General features: G+C 47.4%; 1 protein-coding gene across 5 annotated transcripts in view; it reads left to right on the top strand.

Annotated features, from left to right (window-relative positions):
- Positions 1-18,793, top strand: part of GRIK4 (glutamate ionotropic receptor kainate type subunit 4) — a 282,987-nt gene that overhangs the window by 193,404 nt on the left and 70,790 nt on the right. For all 5 annotated transcript variants that reach the window (XM_059719504.1, XM_019487321.2, XM_006259689.4 and 2 more), the window contains 2 exons: positions 3,964-4,142; positions 10,635-10,688. In XM_059719504.1, coding sequence (XP_059575487.1) covers positions 3,964-4,142; positions 10,635-10,688 — 233 coding nt within the window. The remainder of the gene's footprint in view (positions 1-3,963; positions 4,143-10,634; positions 10,689-18,793) is intronic.

The raw sequence follows: 18,793 nt of genomic DNA, 5'->3' as shown, positions 1-18,793 counted from the left end.
TGCGCTAGCATCCTTCCCCATGTCGTCTTTATTGCGTATTAGAACAGTAGCTGGAGGCACCTGCTGAAACTCGGGGTCCATCGCCTTGGGGCCCAGCACCAGACAGGCACATAACAGGTGCAGTCATTGACCCAAAGAGCATGCAAGAGAGAGGAAACCAAGCAAAATGATTTTCATGCAGCAGGTTGTGGGAAGAGCTGGGACTGGAACATCTCTTTCGACATCCAGGCTGCCGTCCTGTGCACCTCGCCACATCCACTGAAGCCAGGAGGGAGAGGGGTCAGAACGGAAATCTTCATGTGAACGCACCTTGCAAAGAAGGGTTAAACATGCCCCTCTTTACCGGTGTGCAATGGCATTGCTTGACTGTTGCTCTGCTAGCACTCAGGGCTGACCTCTTGACAGGTTGTGGGGAGTAATGTTAGGTTACTGGAGTCAGGGGCTCCTTGTTGCAGCCCCGATTATTATGTTGTGGTGTGATAATGGCCTAGTTGTGTCCCCTCTCTGGGCTTCAGCTGCCCATCTGCAAAATGGGGCTAGTGACACAGGAGCAGGTTGTGAGGGCATATTTGTGCATTCAGTGGCATGGATAATTAGCTTGTTATTCAGGCTCCAGATTGGGATTTGAGAGATCAACATTAAGCAGTGATGATCCAGGGCCCCAGAGAAGGTGGGCAGAGCAATGGAGTAACAACCACACCCCACTACACAACTACATACAACTACCATCCTCACACCCTCCTAGACTCCATCATAAACTCCCACGTAGGGTATGGGGAAACCTGAATCGACTGCAATCAGGCTATGGAGCTTCAACAAAATCAAACATAAAACGGGCCTTAAAAACTCACCATCATGCCCCTGTGGCAAAGGACATCAGACAGCCCAGTGTATACTAACTGGCTGCCATCTATATGGTTCACCAGAGGGAGCGAACAGTCTGAAAGATTGCAAAAATAGTGATGGATCTGCTTTTAAATGGTTGGAGGAGTTGACTTTCTGAAGTCAGGTGCAAGAAGAAGAAGGGAGGAGGCATTGAATATCTGGGACTCTGCTCCTCTGTGGCTTTACTGCTCCACTTCCCTTCCAACGCCCCGTCCTCTGCTGACAAACTGTGCCCTGTCCACTTCTCCAGAGTGGCCCAAGCAGCTTGGATTAGACTTGTGCACCCTCAGGCGCTCTCAGGACAGAGAGCACGGCTCGGGCAGGCACGGTCAGGGTTGGTCCCGAGCTATCTATTGTGCCTCTGGTCATCGGTACAGCTCAGCAGGAGTGAGGGACCAGGTGCTGGAGCTTGGGCTGGATAGGAGGCCATGTAGACATGCCCAGTGGGCCGTAGCCTCAGCTGAAGCCTCCAGTCACTCTTGGAGCCTGAATAATGTATAATAGCTTGCGTCTGATGCCTCAGAAATGCCTTCCCAAGAAAGGAAATGCCCAGGGTTTGGCATTTGCTGGGTTACACTCCCATGACAACCTCCACTCCTGCAGTTCAAAGGGCTCTTGCATCAGCTCACAAGGCAGAATAATATTCACCTACACATCCCTGACTTCAGATGAGTTCAGGCTGGTAGCGACCACTTGGGGAACTTTCTTCCAGCTTTGCTCATAAAGAAAATATATTGTTCCCTCTCCTTCTCTCCCCCAAACGTCCTCTTCTTAACCAAGAGAAATACAAAAAGCTATGAAGTGGGTCCACTGTAAAAAGAAAAAGTCAAAGGAACCATAAAAGCCTCCTTTTCTGAGGCTTTAATTGAATAAAGGTTAGTAAAATGCTCTTAGAACCTTCCTCGTGGGAAAGGAGTTTGCAAGATGAGTCCTAAATCAGCTCAGCGGAGCTGGGCTTGTATTCACGGCAGCCTCCGAATCTTAGAGGAAGCGGCGATTGTGGGCATGGGTAAGATTAAACAATTCAGAAATCTAAAAGGAGGTTTAAACAGAAGCCCCACTAGTGCTGATAAAATGCTGTTTCAGTGGTGGTCAGACCATGCGCTGACTCCGTGCAGGGGTGAATTGCACCCTTTATAGAGGAGCAAGCTTGGAAATCCATTCCACCCTTAAGAAATCCTGGCCACTCTGGTTGCTTTAGTCCCCAGCTAAGATCCTTCCTGTATTGAAGAGGAGAGGTAGGGGGCTTCGCATGGGAAAGAGCTCCATGCAGGTACAGTGAGTTACTGAAAGATCTCACTGTGAATAAGAGACTCCTCATCTGGGATTTATCCCTTTAATGCATTGCTTTGTTACCTTTTGTGAAGTGCCAGGAGTCCTTGAAAGCAGCACTCTGCAACTCTGATTGCATTGCATTGTATTGCTTCCTCAGCCCTTGACCTTTGGGGTGAATAAACTGTTCGGTACAGTCAGAGCAACATTTAGTTTATGAGCTCAGCTCCAGGCGTGAGTGCCCCTCTGACGGTCAGGGCACTGGGTCTCAGATTTGGGTGCGTGGTCTGTTGTTTGTCCTTTTCCTTTGGAGAAGTGGTTGCAGGTCCCTGTTATGTAACTCCTCCTTCTCCTCCCTTTGGAAAACTCCCTTCCCAACCTGATACAAGGTGACGTGCTGCAGATCATGGGAGAGTCCTATTTTCTATAATTCTGTGACTCCTCTATCTAGATAGATAGATATATCTATATATAGCCATATAGATATATAGATAGATATACACAGATATATCTCTCTATAATCAGAAAAGCAGAATCAGACCATATATCTATATAGATATATATAAAAGCAGAATTAAGCCCTTGAATAGTAAGTTCTCGGACTGGGAGATGTTATTGAGGTTATGGCAGTGCCAAAATGATTCACCAAAAGAAGCAAGCCAAAGGAGGTAGAATAGCACCTCACCTGTACACGTGATGGGGGTTTGATCCTTAGGGTTATATTCTTTGCCCTCTAAGTTGAACCGGTGGGTTTTTAATTGAAACTATCCAGTTCAATTTAGGGGGGTTTGTCACTCTTATGACGAGGGGCCCAATCCCCCTTTTTTTTTTGGTTGGAGCTTTCCCAGGGCCACCTGGGCAGGCTGCTAGCGGGCCAGGTGCTGCCCCAGCTCATGGATCACACCTGGCTCAATCCAACTCTTCCCTGAGTCTACCCACTGGAAGCCCGAGTGCTGCTCCCCAGGTGGGCTCAGGGAAGAGTTGGATCAGGCCGGGTGCTGCCTCCAAGCTGGGGCAACACACAGCCCACAAGCAGCCTACCCAGGCAGCCCCAGGGGGCATTGCTGCTGCAGAGAGAAGGACATGGGTCCCCTGCAGCTCAGGGGCTGCTCGGCCCACCAGCGGCTTGCCCCGTGGCTGTGGGAGAGGTGGACAGGCTCCACCGAAAAAAAGCATCAGGCATCTGCTGAAAGCATAAGTGGTGAAGAGCCCGATCCTTTTTTTCCTGTGGAACTTACCCCCCTCCCAGGGCCAGGTGGCGAGCTGACAGCTGCAACTTATTGTTGCAAACTAAACTAAATGCAGAGGTAGTTTAGTTTGCAACAATGCAAGCTCATCTAAAACTCCACCAAACGGGTGCATGTGTTATGTGTGATGCCATTACACGGCACAAAGTGACATTTTCGTCATGTGTACAAGTGCCCTAGGTCTGCAGAGATCTTGTTTTGTGCTGTGTCAGTGGCTGAGGTCACTGGAGACCTGTCTTCCTGTGTGTCTGTGAAGTACCTAGAACGCATTTGGTTCTTTTATTATTTGCATTGAGGCCATAATTAGAAACCGTGCGCCATGATGATCCGACTCCGCTGTTTCTGATGGCCAAAGCATGATGTGATTGATGTTCCATCCCTCCCCATCCCCTGGTGACCAGAGGAGAGAGACTGTAATTAAGACATGGCTCCTTTGCTTTTCAGCATACTGCCACAACGTTTGGTGACCCGGCCCAATGCAGTGCTGGATCCTGGGGGTGAAGGACTCGTGACAGAACACATCATTTAAAAGCCCTCTTTGTGCTGCTTTTCCTTGCAGGCCTTTTAAACCTAGAGAAGTTGCTTCGTCAGTTCCTCATCTCCAAGGACACCCTCTCGGTGCGGATGCTGGATGACAGCCGGGACCCTACCCCTCTCCTAAAAGAGATCCGGGATGACAAAACTGCCACCATCATCGTACACGCAAATGCCTCCATGTCTCACATCATCCTCCAGAAGGTAGGTTGGCTGTTGAGTTACAGTTTTAGAAACGCTGCTGCTTTCCACCCTGATGATTTCTCTGAGCGTGTGCACTACGTGGTTCCAGAGTATAAACATTTCTGCTGCACTGCAGGAAAATTATCTACACTACAGGGGGATTTCCATTGATTAACACTGAGTTCCTAGGGGAAACATTTTTTTTTTCTTTCCCTCCAAGACTGCAGTTACAGAACAAATAGAATAATTGTTCTGACTAAGTGCACTGGGGTTGGTTTCCAAAGGTGCTGAACTCCTACTGCTCCTATTGACTTCAAACAGGAGCCAGGAGGCTGCTGAACAGTTCTGAAAACCAGACCATCAGCGCTGCAGACTTTTGATTCTTTTTCCTCTTCTGAGTGCTTCTCAGGTTGCGTTGTTTCTTCATCAGTTTGTTTTTAAGCTGATTTTTAAAAAAAATTACTATTCTTTTAATTCTTTCTTGTATTGTGTTTTGGTTTTGGCTTGTGTGTGGACAGCTTGGCTTCATTTGGAAGTTGAATCTAATGGGGGTGTAAAAAAAATCCCGTGTCGTGTACATGTGCCCTGTGATGGTTGAGATCTCTCTCCCATAGAGCAGGGTCTGCTGTCCTGTGTGTTTCTTGCAGCATCATGGGTGTGATGCTAAGGAATCGATCATCTGAGCCTGTGGAACCTGATCCAAAGCCCATCAGTCATTGACAACCATCCCTCAATTGAGTTCAGTAGCCAAGTCTGGCCCATCATGCTGTGTGTCGTCATTGTCATCACTCTGAGAACAGAATGCTTGTCTTTAAGGCAAGCTAGGGCAGGGCTTGATACAAGTATTGGTCTCGATGAAGAGACGCACACTTGCAAAGATGCACAGGTATGGATCACTTTTTACAAAGGAAAGGAACTTTGCACAGGTTTGCCATCTTACTGGTGTTGGGCAGCCTGCGTGCAATGGCTTTTCTCTTGGTCAGCCCACCATGGGCTTGACCCCGGAACCAGCAGACCTAGAAGCATGAGCTGCTGCAGCTTGAATTAAAACAGCAAGGCCACCTAGCCAACAGCATGAGACTCGTGTCCTCTGCAGGGGAGGGCAGATGGGTACAGCACTAACATACGCGCTAGAGGAATGAGATTAGAGCACAGCAGGGAATGATTTTCCTGTCTGGCAAGATTTTTCAATATTTCAAACATTTTTCTCATCCTGTGTTAGGAAAAAAGGCACAAGCCCAAATATTTTTGTGAATCAAAAATGTGAAAAATTAAAATCTGATTAGGTTCAGAGAAATACATTGGGTTACCTTCAAATGTTCTCTGTTGATACTGAACTTTTATTCTTTTTAACCTCTTCTTTTTCATTTTTTTTTTACTATTTTACAACCTTCTAACCGAAAAGATGCTTTGATTCAAAAAAAGGAAGCTCTTCACGTTGAAGGTGATGAAATGAGACATTTCAACTCCTTGAGATTTTTTTTTTTTTCCAAAAAGTTTTCAGGGTGGGCAAATCTGTTCCTCAGTCTCTTTCTGAGGCAGAGTTCTGGCTTTTTAAAAAAAACATATCTTCTGAGAAGCTCCCAACCAGTTCTCCTTACGTTTGCTTTTCTGCTGCAGCCAAAAAAAAAAAAAAAAAAAACATGAATATTGCATTGGCACTGAGAAGAAACAAAGGGAGAATTTCAATCATAGAGTCCAACTCTTGGGATATGAACCACAAACCACAAGCACTGATGTGCATCGGTGCAAAATGTTCCCATTGCTGGCTGTGCAGGTATAGATGCCAGGCTTGAGTCCAGAGGCTGAGGTCAGGCGGAGGCTGCTGACAGGCTGTGCAAGTCCAAGCGATACCAGCTGGATCTCCATGAAGCTCACGCATCTGTCATCAGTCCGGTCCTGCATCATTTTAATTGCACGTCTAAATGCAATGTGCATGCACTGATGGACAGGTTTCCTTTGTGACCTTTGCTATATCACTGCAATACACTGCTGATTTGTGGGGAAATCAGGAACAAGTGTTTGGGTTGGTGAGGGGTTTTGGGGGTTTGTTTGGGGTTTTTTTGGTCTCGGAGTTAATAGATGATTTGAAAGAGCTCTCTCACTATTGAGGGCTATCCCTCAGTCTGTTGCCATAGTAATTTTCCACAGTCACACAGCAGTGGCTCTTTAGACATATGCACTCTCCCTTCCCCTCTCTGGGGTATTCTCATGCCGTGACCGATAAAGATGTTAAAGATTGAAAAGATTTTGCAGCATTCAATAAAATGTAATGCAGTCATCCTGGCAAGAGGATCCCGAGAGAGGAAGCAAAATAAACAATGCCCTCATGGTTTGTGAACTTCTTGCAACTGGTGGAACTAGAAGTTATTTCCTGTTGTACTGGGAGAATATGGGCAGCAAAGTGGGGAGATAACAACTAGAAGATAGGAACTTGCTTCAGATCGAGTCAACAGACACTAAAGCCAAAGGAAAAACTACTATTGTTTTTAATGAGCTATGGCTCCAACCTAGTATTAGAAAGCTCTTTTTTGGCCTCTACTGTTTTCGGAGAGTGAGGCAGACTTCTTCTATCTTGCTCTCCACATGTGGTCTGGAGACATATGACTGCTTGCTGTATTGACAGCCCGTCCTGGCTTCTCACCGGTACCTTTGGGGATGCTAAGCAGGCAGGAGCGATGAGTGAAGGGAAGTGCTTATTTCTTTTTTCTTTTTCTTTTTTTGACTTTCTGCCCTTGAAATCAAACTGCCTGGCTTCAAAGGGTAAGCAGCTGCTGGGGGTTACAGTCCAGGGGCCTCAAGACAAGAGGCAGCGTGGTCTAGTGGCAAGAGGGGGTGGTTGGGGCACACGATTAGGCAGCTAGGTTTTCATCCCTCTCTCTGACACTGACTCATGGTGTGGCCTAGGGCAAGTTGCTTTGCCTTGCTGTTTCCATTCCCTGTACCTGGGATCGTAGGAAAGTAGGACTGGAAGGACCCCACAAAGTCGTGTAGTGCAGCCCCCTGCTCAAGGCAGGATCATCCCTGAGATTGCACAACGTCTCCAGGCAGCCTCTTCCAATGCCTGGCCATCCTCATAGTCAGGAAATCTCCAGCCTAAATTTCCTCTGCTGCAGCTTGAGTCCACTGGCCCTAGTCCTGTCCCTTACAGCCACAGAGAAAAGCCCATCTCCATCTCCATCTCTTTATAATCATCCTTCAGGGATTTGAAGACTGTTATCAAATCCCTCTTCAGTCTTGTCTTCTGCGGGCTAAATCACTCTAGGGCTTTCAGCCTTTCCTCATACGTCTGGTCTCCCAGGCTCCTGACAATTTTTGTTGCCCCGTGCTGGACTCTTTCCAAACTGTCCACATCCTTCTTGAAGTGTGGGGTCCAAAACTGGACACACAACTCCTGCTGAGGCCTCAGCCATGCTGAACAGAGCAGAAGCATCCCCTCTCTTGATTTGCAAGTGACACTTTTGTTGATACACCCCAGGATGCTGCTGGCTTTTTTTTGCAACAAGAGCATACTGTTAGGTCATATTCAGCTTATGGACCACCATAGCCCTCCAGTCCTTCTCTGCAATACTGCAGCCTAGCCACTCGTTCTCCAGTCTACGTTTGTGCATGAAGTTATTCTGTCCCAAGGACTTTGCACTTGTTTTTGTTGCATCTCAACCAGTTGATTGTGGACCATTTCTCCAGCCTATCCAGGTCATTCTGGTTCCTAGCCTTACCCTCCAGAGTGTCTGCTATTCTACCCAACTTAGCTCCATCCATAGCCTTGGTAAGCATGCACTCCATCCCAGCATCCCAATCATCAATGAAGACATTGAATAATACCAGACCCAGGACAGACCCTTGGGGAATCCCACTTGATACCTGTCTCCCAACTAGACTTTGAACCACTGAGGACTCTGCACTGAGTATGATAACCCAACAAGTTATATTATGCACCTTTCAGTTCAGTACCTGTGGGTGATAGCGCTGCTCTAGTAATCCTCGTGACAGCGGGGCTAAGTGCTTACTGACTGCAGAACATGAAGTGTAGGATTTTCCAGTTCTGTTCCCCCTGAAGTCAACAGCACCTTGATTCTGTCCGGTGCAGAGTATTTTAAAAATCCCTCCAGCATCGCATTGCCCAGCTTCTTAGCGCCCTTATCCAGCTGCAGGTGCTGCTGGGGCAAGACTGCACCGTGTACACTGCTCAGGATGGCCTGGCACTGCTCTCCAGTGGGTAGAAGGGGCCACCAGACAGGAGCTGCTCCCCCAGCTGTATGCTTGGTTCGTCTTGGCTCTGCCCCAGGCTAGCGCTGACACGTGCTCGAGTCCCTGCCCTGCCCTCCACCCCCTCCCACCCCCCACAGCCGCGGTCCCTCTGCTCAGAAGCAACCTGTGTGCACATGGAAGGTGTAGAGCATTGCCATTACTGTTCTTGGGGGATCTTCTGCCTCTTTTGTTTTTCACCTTCCAGCCTTCAGCTGATCAAGAGAGGCGCCAGTGACTAGCTACACATTCCCTTTTTGGTTTCCCTTTGAAAGGCCATGTCATGCCAGTCATTCCTGCCACAGATTTATTGCACTTGTAAATATTGCACAAAACCTCCCAAGGGGGAGGGTGGGGAAAAGCCCTGAGGCCTCCTCCCCAGGATGCTTGCAGGGAGCAATGTTGCATCTGCCCTGTTTAGCCTCTTTACCTATGGCTTGAAGCAGGGTTTAGCAACCTGTGGCCCATGGAGCAATTGGATTCAGTCCATGGACATGGGACTTCATCTGTAGGTGCTCTCCTTATGTTATCATGGAGACAAACAGTGGCAGTAGAAGAAACCTGTGCATCCCCACATCGGACCCAGGGTGGTTTGCTTACACCTGCCATACAGAGTTCAGCGGGCCACAATCTTACCTCTTCCTTGCCCATTGCACTTTCTGACAGCTCCAGCCTCCAGGTCGGGCGGGAAGAGAAGAGGGGAAGTGGAGAGATCCCCTCCAAGATAATGAAGGGTTGCCTGGCAAAACTTTCTGCCAAGTCCCCTGAGCGTGATTTGAGACTGGCTGTTTGGCAGGGAACTGCCGTCTCCTGTTTTCCAAAGGATTTGCAGGCTAATTCCCCACCTTCCTGAGCATCTGCTGCAGTAACCGGCTCCTCATTCACTGTGAATTCTGGGGTTTCACACTCATTTATTTAGCCGTGCTTCCCTCCCTACACACACTTACACCCCATTAACCCCCTTTCCCATTCCCCTTCTCTTTATTCATTGTTACAACTCTGCTAAATCCTGGAGGCTTTGTAAAGGCCCGAGAGTTCATTCAGTCTAATCATCAGTTGCAGGATGTTAGAGCCTAAATTTGGCTGGTGTATGTGGGCAAAGATCCATGGGGCATGGCAGCCTTATCCCCTCCGATTCTGGTGAAGTTTTCCCTTCTTTTCCTCTCTGCAGCTTAATGTTTGCAGTGAAAAGCTGAACAGTTTGTAAAATCTTTGGTGTTTTGTTCTGTGATTTTTTTTTTTTTTCCCCCCATGGAGTCTGCCAATATTTTTGCCAAGAATTTGCTACTTTCGCAGGAATTTTTGTTTGCACTTAGAAGCAGGCCTAGTGCTGAGCAACAGAGGCTGTATATGGCAAGTGTGAGCACATTTAAACTTCCCACATTTTCAGTGTGAAAAAATACATTGAGCTGAATCAGGGGTGGGATTGATACTGAGAGAGTGCCTGGCTGCCTGAAGGAGAGGGTAAAAATGCCATGCGACATTTTTTTTTTACAAAACTGACAGTTCTGCCAGCTCTTCCTTGTTCCACCCAAAATGTTCCTAAACAGTGCTGTCCTTGAGGGCTTGTCTATGATCACCAGTTAGATTGTTTTAAAGATGCTGGTATAGTGGAAGTGGTACAGCACCCATAGTGAGTTTTATCAGTACAATGGGAGGCTGAGTAAGTTATATGGCTGTACGATCTATATACCGGCCTCATGTGTTCACACCTGGGGCTATATCAGTGACACCATTGTAGTCCAAGCCAAATAGCTGTTACTCTTACAAGGCTGGGCTCTGGGCTTATTCTTCTGACCTAGATGAGTATGGCAATCTGCGACTGCTAAAATCACTGTTATTAGGCATGTTTGCAGCTGAAACTCTTTCTACCGCTGTCCCTTCCTTCTCTGTTCCCCTTGTCTTTATTCACCTGTTAGGATCAGGGCCAGATTCAGTCACTGACTGGAGTCTGTGGCCTGTAGCCCGAGGTTAGATCAGATGTTCCCCGTCTGAGTCCTTCAGCGCTGCTGCAGTTGGAGTAACCTGCAGTTTCACTGAGACCTGCAGATGTTCACTGCCTCTGAAAAACCAGGTCCTGTAACTTTAATTTCATAGGTGAAACTGTACATCTGTGTCCTGCCCTTTCTGGCTTCTCAAAAGAGAGCAGTGTCCATGCACAGTGAAAAGGGTGAAAAGTGAATCCAGCCCAGCCTGTCCTATTTCCACCCCTGAGATTAAAGACGGTCACTCTCTGCTCTAATCTGATCTTCCTCTCCTTCACAGGCAGCCGAACTGGGGATGGCATCAGCCTATTACACATATATCTTCACTAACCTGGTAAGACATTTCCTCAGCTCCTCTCCCATATGTATAGAGTCCCGCTAATGACAACTGATCTGCTCGCCCCGTGGGAGTCTGGGTTGTGTCTGGTAGAGACATGTGCAAGAGGGAGTGGAAAAGCATTGATGAGCCAGAGGCACTTGGGGGGTCTCTGAGAATCCAGGCTTTGGCCGAGAGAGAAATTAGCCCTGCCCTCCGTGTGATGAAAGCAGATTCATCCACCAGTGATGCCCGGTGGAATGGTAAAATGGCACAGCCAGTCAACACCAGTGCTAAACGGGCGCTCCGGCCCTGTAAGTTGAAGGGTGTGGACCTTGGACAAGAGAGAGCTGTGCTTCAGCTGCAAGCTCATCCTTTTTCCTCTTGTACTGAGAGCAGTGGGGGTGAGAGGGGTTGCTATAAGTCAGGGGTGGGCAAAATACAGCCTAGGGGCCAGATCTGGCCCACCAGGCCATTTGATCTGGCCCACAGGGCCCCTCAAAAATTAGAAAATTAATATTTATTTGCTCCTAGCTGCCTGTCAAAGATGATAGGAGCTAGGGGCACTAGGACCCAGAGGAAGCTAGTGGCAGAACCCAGCAGCAAGGTCTGCCTAGCAGAGGCTTCTGGCCTGGGACCATGGGGCTGTTCCTGCTTCCCTGTGACAGAAAGGGAAATGCGGCCCTCAACAGTTTGCCAAAACTTGGCAAACAAACCTTCGCCCAAAATAATTGCCTGCCCCTGCTATAAGTGGTACTGTCTTCAGCCCATCATTTCTAGCTTATGCCCAGTGCTGAGGGCCTGATATGGAGCTCACTGAATGCAAGTCTTTGCATTGATTTCAGTGGGCTTTGGAGGATGCAGAAGCAGGCAATTCTGCAACCCCTACTTACCCTATAAACCACTTACTTACCTGAGTAAAGTTTGATCTTACTAGTAGAAGTTTTGGGACTGAGCCCTGGTCAGCTAGAGACACCTGAAGCATAAACCCAGGACAGAGAGTTAAATCATCCTTTTAAGGACCTTTCCTTTGTCCCCTCTGGGTTTCTCAAGTACAGAAGACGAAACATGAGAAGACAGCATGTCTAACCCTACCTCTCCCCTCTCTTTAAAAGTTTTTCCTGGTTGGGACACTCTCTTTAAGGCACTGGGCCAGCTGCCCAGCTGGCAATAACCCACACAGATCCAGAGAGCTAAGACCATTTACATCAGCTGAGCTATAGCTGGGAGAAAGGGGACTGGTGCAGTGGTGGCAGCGTATGGACAGGGCAAGCCATGACATGAGTCTTAGTGAGGGGCTGAGTGCACGTGTAAGGCAACTCAAGGGTGATTGCATACCTGTGACAGGCAGGGAGAGGCATGTTTTTCAATGCGGCTTGTGGCAATTTAGCTTTACAGCTCCTAAGAACATTAATGGGAGATCATGCAGTTAAATCCCCACGCACTGCGCTAAACAAGAAGTAATGGGCTTAGGTAGCAGCAGGGGGAAGCCCAGAGTAAACATTAGGGAAACTTTCAAGCTAAAGGAGCTGCGAGGCCCTAAAACAGTCTGCCACACAGGCTGGGGAAATTGCTATCCCCAGCAATAGTTCACTTGAGACTATCTATTAAGGATGGGGCAGGAGTAATGAAATCTGTCATTTCTTAGTGCAGGGGGATGGATGAAATGATGAACCAGAGGCGCCTTTCAACCCAAATGATACTTTGATTCTCTAATGTCTATTAATATTTATGCCCGTGCGGGCGTGTGCCAGGAAAGCCGAGAGCTGCAGCGGGTGGCGTGTCTGTGTGTGTTTGGGTGGGAGATAGACAGAAACAGATGGAGCCAAGTGTGCAGGGAGGGTAACCCACACGGAGGAGCAGGCAACACCATGGAGAGCCAGTGGGAAGTGGCACCAGGAGATGGCTTGTGAAAGGAGTCACCGGAGAGAGAAATGCTGTGCTCAGGCTTTCAGATAGCCTTCCAATTCCTTCTCGGAGCAAAATCCATAGGTCCTAACCCTAGTCAGTGCCATCCACTGAGGAACAGGCCATTCAGTCCTAGTCCTAGTTAAATCAATACAGATGATTGGCAACTCAATGAATAGTAAAGAAATACCTTATGTTGAGGAGCTGAGCAGTGACATAAACCTTGAAAGCTAAGTTTAAGCCAGTAGGACCCCAAAAGGTAGGGTTACCTTTTTCAGGTGGTATTTGTTGCTTCATGGCTATTAGCCCAAAGGCTTCATTGTTCTAGTCAGAATATTATTATTGGTAGTATTATTAATAATCATAACAGTAATGATCAAGATGATGATAATAGTAATGATGATGAGCTTGATGATAATAATGATGAGGGTTTCATTCCTAACTCTTCCACTGACTTTGTACATGAACTAAGTACCAATAAGCGGCTCCTTGCCTCAATTTTTCCAACCTGTAAACATGGAGAGAGCAATTCGCATCTCACAGGGGACAACATCAGGTTCAGGTCATCAGCCTTTCTAAAGCACCTCGAGGTACTCTGTGAGAAATGCAGCGTAATACTATGAGAGCCATAGTTCTGAAGGTAAACCACAACCCACAGCCATGTGTATTTGTCGGTGCATTGGCACGCGGCATACTGTGTACAGTATTTTCAGGAGTGAAGCGTTTTAAACCCAAAACACGCCACATTCCCATCCCGTTTGTCTCTCACGGACTCTGGAGCAAAAACTAGTGAGCCTGTCCATTTTCATCTAGCACGGGGCGGAGGGGGGTGACCGGGGGTTGTAGGTGCTCCCACAAATCAAATTATGAAAGATTTGAGCCTGGGACGATGGGACCCTGGGCCATGACCGAAGCAATGAATCGTGTCTCTGAATTTGGACACGGGCATGTTCAGAATTCGAGTTGAGATCAGAATCTGAAATTTGCAATTCAAGCCCATTCTTCTAATCTGGTTATGCATGACTTTAAGGTGAGGTTAGAGAGGAATGAATCCTAGGGCCATTCATTCTCCCTGGAAATTAATCACAAAGGGCATCTATTTATTCCAGTTTATTTTACCACTTTGCAAAAGACCAGTTCTCTAAAGAGCTAACTGGAGTTTTGACAGGGATCATTAAGAAGAAAGGTGACACTGGGCGAAACCTGGGCAGATGGAAGAGATATTTAAGGAAATTAGTAATATTTAAATGGGGATGAGAGATGGGAGTGAGCAATTTAAACTAATAAATCTGGAGGGATTATCAAGCTGCTAATGAACCCTCTGAGGTTTTGCAATCACTGCCTAATAGGAAAGATAAAATCATTGTGAACTGCTGTCTGGGAGAGCAGGCAGAAAGATGGTTTAAATGGAGGCAGACCTTGTTGAAAGAGAATAGACATTATGGATAGTTAAAGGCACGGATATTAAATATGTGGGAGATGGCAAAAATAATCAAACCTAAGAGAAGGGAAGGGAGGTTAAAAAGCTGAGTTGCACGCATGCCGAGGCACTGGAGGGCATCTCTGTTTATACCTCCTGGCATTAAGCTCATTACAGCCATTGTAATAAAGAGCACGCTAGATAATGGCTAGTTAGGCACCATGACTTCCTGGCTTTCTCTGACAGCTGTGGGAGTGGGGATGCAGGGTGCCACATGGAAAGATCAGTGAGTCACAGACCTTAAATGTTACTTATGAGTCAGTGCAGCAGGGAGGAAGGATGGCTTGGGGAAACAGATGCCGAGCTTTAGCAAAGGCTCCAAGAGCAGATGAAGGACCTCTCAGCTCTCAATGCATGTGCACAGAGGCTGAGACCGAGAGGCAAGGACTTGGGGGGGGAACACCCACAAGATGATTCACAGGTGACTGGCAGTTTATATGCCTTTCTCCACCTGTGGCAGGACCAGCTCCCCTTGTATTGTCATGAGGGGCTGGGCCAGCTCCTCCCCATGGCTATCCAGAATCTAGAATGACTCCAAGAAGGGGCATTTGTGTGCAATGCTTTCCATCCCCGAAACTCAGAGGAGAGAGTGGTGTTATCCTTGAATGCTGGATGAGGAAAGTGAGGCTCAGACTGGGGAGGCGACTTGCCACAGACCACACAGCGCTTGTGATGACAGTGCTGGGACAGAACTGCTCCATCAGTGTTAAGGTCCTCCTACAAAGTACTCCTTAGTTAATTAAACTGGGGATGGTCTACAAGGTGTCGTATGTTGGTTGGTCTATAGTTGGTAGAGTAGGGTCGGAAGGGACCTGAGCAGATCATCAAGTCTGACCTCCTGCCATGGGCAGGAAAGGATGCTGGGGTCAAACGACCCTGGCTAGGTGATTATCTAGCCTCCTTTTGAAGATGCCCAGGGTAGGAGCGAGGATCACTTCTCTTGGAAGTTGGTTCCAGATCCTAGCCGCCCTGACTGAAGTAATGCCTCCTGATGTCTAGTCTAAACTTACTCTCGGTCAACTTGTGGCCGTTATTCCTTGTTACTCCTGGGAGTGCTCGGGAGAACAGGGACTCTCCCATTCCCCGCTGGTCCCCCTTGGCAAGTTTATAGATGGCCACCAGATCCCCTCTCAGCCTTCTCTTGTGGAGGCTGAACAGGTTCAGGTCCCGTAGCCTCTCCTCTTAGGGCCTTCCCTGCTGCCCCCTGATCATGCGAGTGGCCTCCTCTGGACCCTCTCCATGCTGGCCACATCCCTCCTGAAGTGCAGCACCCAGAACTGGATGCAGTACTCCAACTGTGGCCTGACCAGTGTCGCGTAGAGGGAGGGGATCACCTCCTTGGACCTGCTCATGATGCATCTGTGGATGCATGACAAGGTGTGGTTAGCCTTCCTGACCATAGATTCATAGATTCATAGATGTTAGGGTCGGAAGGGACCTCAATAGATCATCAAGTCCGACCCCCTGCATAAGCAGGAAAGAGTGCTGGGTCTAAATGACCCCAGCTAGATACTCGTCTAACCTCCTCTTGAAGACCCCCAGGGTCGGGGAGAGCACCACCTCCCTTGGGAGCCCGTTCCAGACCTTGGCCACTCGAACTGTGAAGAAGTTCTTCCTAATGTCCAGTCTAAATGACCATGTCCTCACATTGGCTCATGTTCATCTTGGAATCAATAATGACTCCAAGATCCCTTTCTGCCTCTGTGCTGACGAGAAGGGAGATGTTCTCCATCCACCCTAGAGGTGGCTGCATTTCCTCTGTATGTGTCCGCGTATAGATTTTGCTGAATAGTTTGGTTTTTATTTTGTGGTGAAAAGGACCCGTGTCATGGTAACACCAGGAGAAGGACATGGAGTGGGATTAAAGCCCCTGGTGGAGTGCTGGCCCCTTTACCCACCTACCTACAACCCCGCTGTTCAGTGGATGTGTGTATTCAGCACCACATTAAAGGGGTCCCAGCAGGCATTGTATTCATGATGTTGCCACCTCTCTTGGCCTTCTCCTTGCTCTGGAGGAGTAGTAATTTACTGAGACCAATAGCAAATGCTTCCCCCATGTAGCATTATGTCCAGCTCATCCCACCTTACCCATCTGCACGGCTGCTCTGGGGATGAAAATCTACCCATTTCCCCCACCTACCTGGTTCAGGAGTGGAGAGAAAGCTGGCACATGGGACCTACTTGCCCTATGCAGGGGACAGTTGTTTCCTTCTTGGCCTTTACCTAAGCATAAGCCCCAGCCTGTAATCTAAAACATAGCGAATGGCTTTGATAAGAAAAAAAATAATTAAAACAATTTGTTTAGCAGAGAAATTTGACTTGATAAAGGTTTGGAGGAAAAATTGTAACCATGTTGACATTTGATTTATAATAATAATAAGGATGTATAGATAGAGCGATGCCAATAGGCTACTGTGAATTGCAAAAAAAAAAATAAAAAATTATTGCATCTCCTAGCCTTGGAGATATTTGAAACCAGCAGAGCAAAGAATGAGAGGTTTTGGATGTCTCCAAAAACCAACAATTAGAATTAATTCCTTGTAGGTCATTAATTCTGTGTAGCTTTTTGTTTTGCCTTGTCTGTGTGTGTGTGTGTGGGTTTAATATATTATATGGACCTGGGGCTGGGTTTAAATTTCAATGCATTTATCAAGGAGATAAGATGGAAATAATTGAAACTATTAAAATTACTACAGTAAGAAGGAAGGTGTAAAGGCATTTTAGTGGTGCCTTGAGTCAGGCACTTTCTTCATTGTATGTAGGTTTGTTCCCTGACAGCATTTTCTGGGGTTGCTGTGTGCTGATAAAACAGCTGCTGCGTTGTATCGCCGGAGCCCGAATAAATCAGTTTTGTTTTGTTTTGTGTTTGTCAATGATCTGTGAAGAGATGGTTCTACATAGCAGGCGAGATTTTCAAAGCTGCCTAATTGGTTTGGATGCTCAGTTGGAAATTAATAGGAAACGGGTGTCCAAATCATCTAGGCAGCTTTGCAGATTTCAGCTGCGGTTCTTCATTCGTGTTAAGATCCTTTAGGAGGGAGGCCTGAGAGCTGCCTAAGTGGAGGTTAAGTGGCTGAGTGGTTTAGGAGGCTAGACTGGGAGTGAAACAGAGAAGTGGAAGAAACCTGGTTTCAGTGGCTTAATGGGAGCTGTTAAGGTTTAACAGTTCTCCGTTGTCCTTGGACCGGCAGGGATGCGACGCAGTTGGCATTCATGATACAGCAACCTCATAAGATCAGCAAGAATGCATAAGTCAGCCATGGGCAGGTGCCCCAAATATTCACAAGGGTCATTAGGACAGCAGTTCTCAGCAGGCTCATGTAGTCCAGTGTATCAGCATGTCTGCCCACACCCAGGAGACCACTGCTTGTTGTTCCTATGACTTTCTTCTGCCAGGGAAATTGATTTTTACTTCTGGTTTATTGTACAATTATTGACTCTGTTAATATATTATAAACTTACTGAGCCTTTCAAGAAAACTGTAAAGCACTTTGCATAATTCCATGCGCTTTGGTAAATAAATAAATATGTTTTTAGAGCATCTCAGACATGATTAATAGACTCAACGACTCAGCCGGGAAGGCAACCAAGTCCAGAGATGTAGAAATGGGTATTCTCTGTGCGTTGCATCTAACACAGGAGGACTAACATGCCTTCATGGGAAAGGTGCCAGGCTTGTGAGCGATTGGCTGTCTCAAAGGTCAAATGTCCCATCCATAACGTCAACCTGGAGCCGCACACAGGAATCCAGTGTCATTACGTTGGTCCCTGGTGTGTCCAGCTGTTCATTTTAATGTGCACCTGGGGGGCAACACCCTTTTGGGACCTCCCTTATTTGAGCCCCAATGGCTCAGGTTCAGTACAAATTCAGGACTCCACTTATCACCCTGATAACTGTTTGCATCAGTGATAAAGAGATCATGGAGCAGAGGCCATTTACAGTAAAGCAGGGGATCCCTCACATGTTTTAGCTGCCTTCCTGCAGTAACTGTTTGTGGTCTGTGTCACACCTTGGCTCCAACACCTTCTCCTCCTTTCCCCTCTACCTTGGGCTTGGTCGTGGGTAGGTTGAGAAGTGTGCTGATAAAAAAACAGCTCACGACAGTTAAGTTCAACTCTTCGTGCCCAGCTGCTGCAGTTCAAACAGGGAGTCATTTCACAGACGTCAATAGAGCTATACTAGATTTATTCTAGTACGCGTGAGAAACAGATCCTGCCTGCCGTATCGTTCACCCAAGCCCTGTGGCACTTCTCAAGTCCTTGCCAGGGCAAAACACTTACTGATGGCCAGTAGGACTTGTGTCTGAACAGGGGATGCAGGGTTTGAGACCTGCCTGCTTCAGTTCGCCCACTTCTGAAGTGGAAATAAGAATGCACTTCCATGAGTGTGTTTGGTCCTTAGCTAGTATAAATCAGCACTGAAGTCAGTTGGGTTATACCTGTTTACTCCAGGTGCAGATTTGGCCCCATGTTGGTGAAGTGTTTTGAGATCCCTGCATAGAAGTCACCGCATATAATTTCCAAGCATGAGCTGTTGTTACTCAGGCAAAACTACTATTGAGCTCAATGAGAGTTTGCTCTGAGGGAGGAATAGTAGGATTTGACCCATTGATTAAAGACAGAGAAGAACAGGAGCGGCATGTTCTGGGCTTGCCAGGCCAATCTTGTAAGTCAGCCTTGCATCCGTGGCAGTCAGAATGACCAGAAGTTTGGGTGATCCCATTAAAGCGTGGCT

The sequence above is a fragment of the Alligator mississippiensis genome, chromosome 16 (genome assembly GCF_030867095.1).
Source record: "Alligator mississippiensis isolate rAllMis1 chromosome 16, rAllMis1, whole genome shotgun sequence".
NCBI lineage: Eukaryota > Metazoa > Chordata > Crocodylia > Alligatoridae > Alligator > Alligator mississippiensis.
Note: the sequence above shows the minus strand (reverse complement) of the source record. Positions and strands in the feature narration are given on the sequence as shown.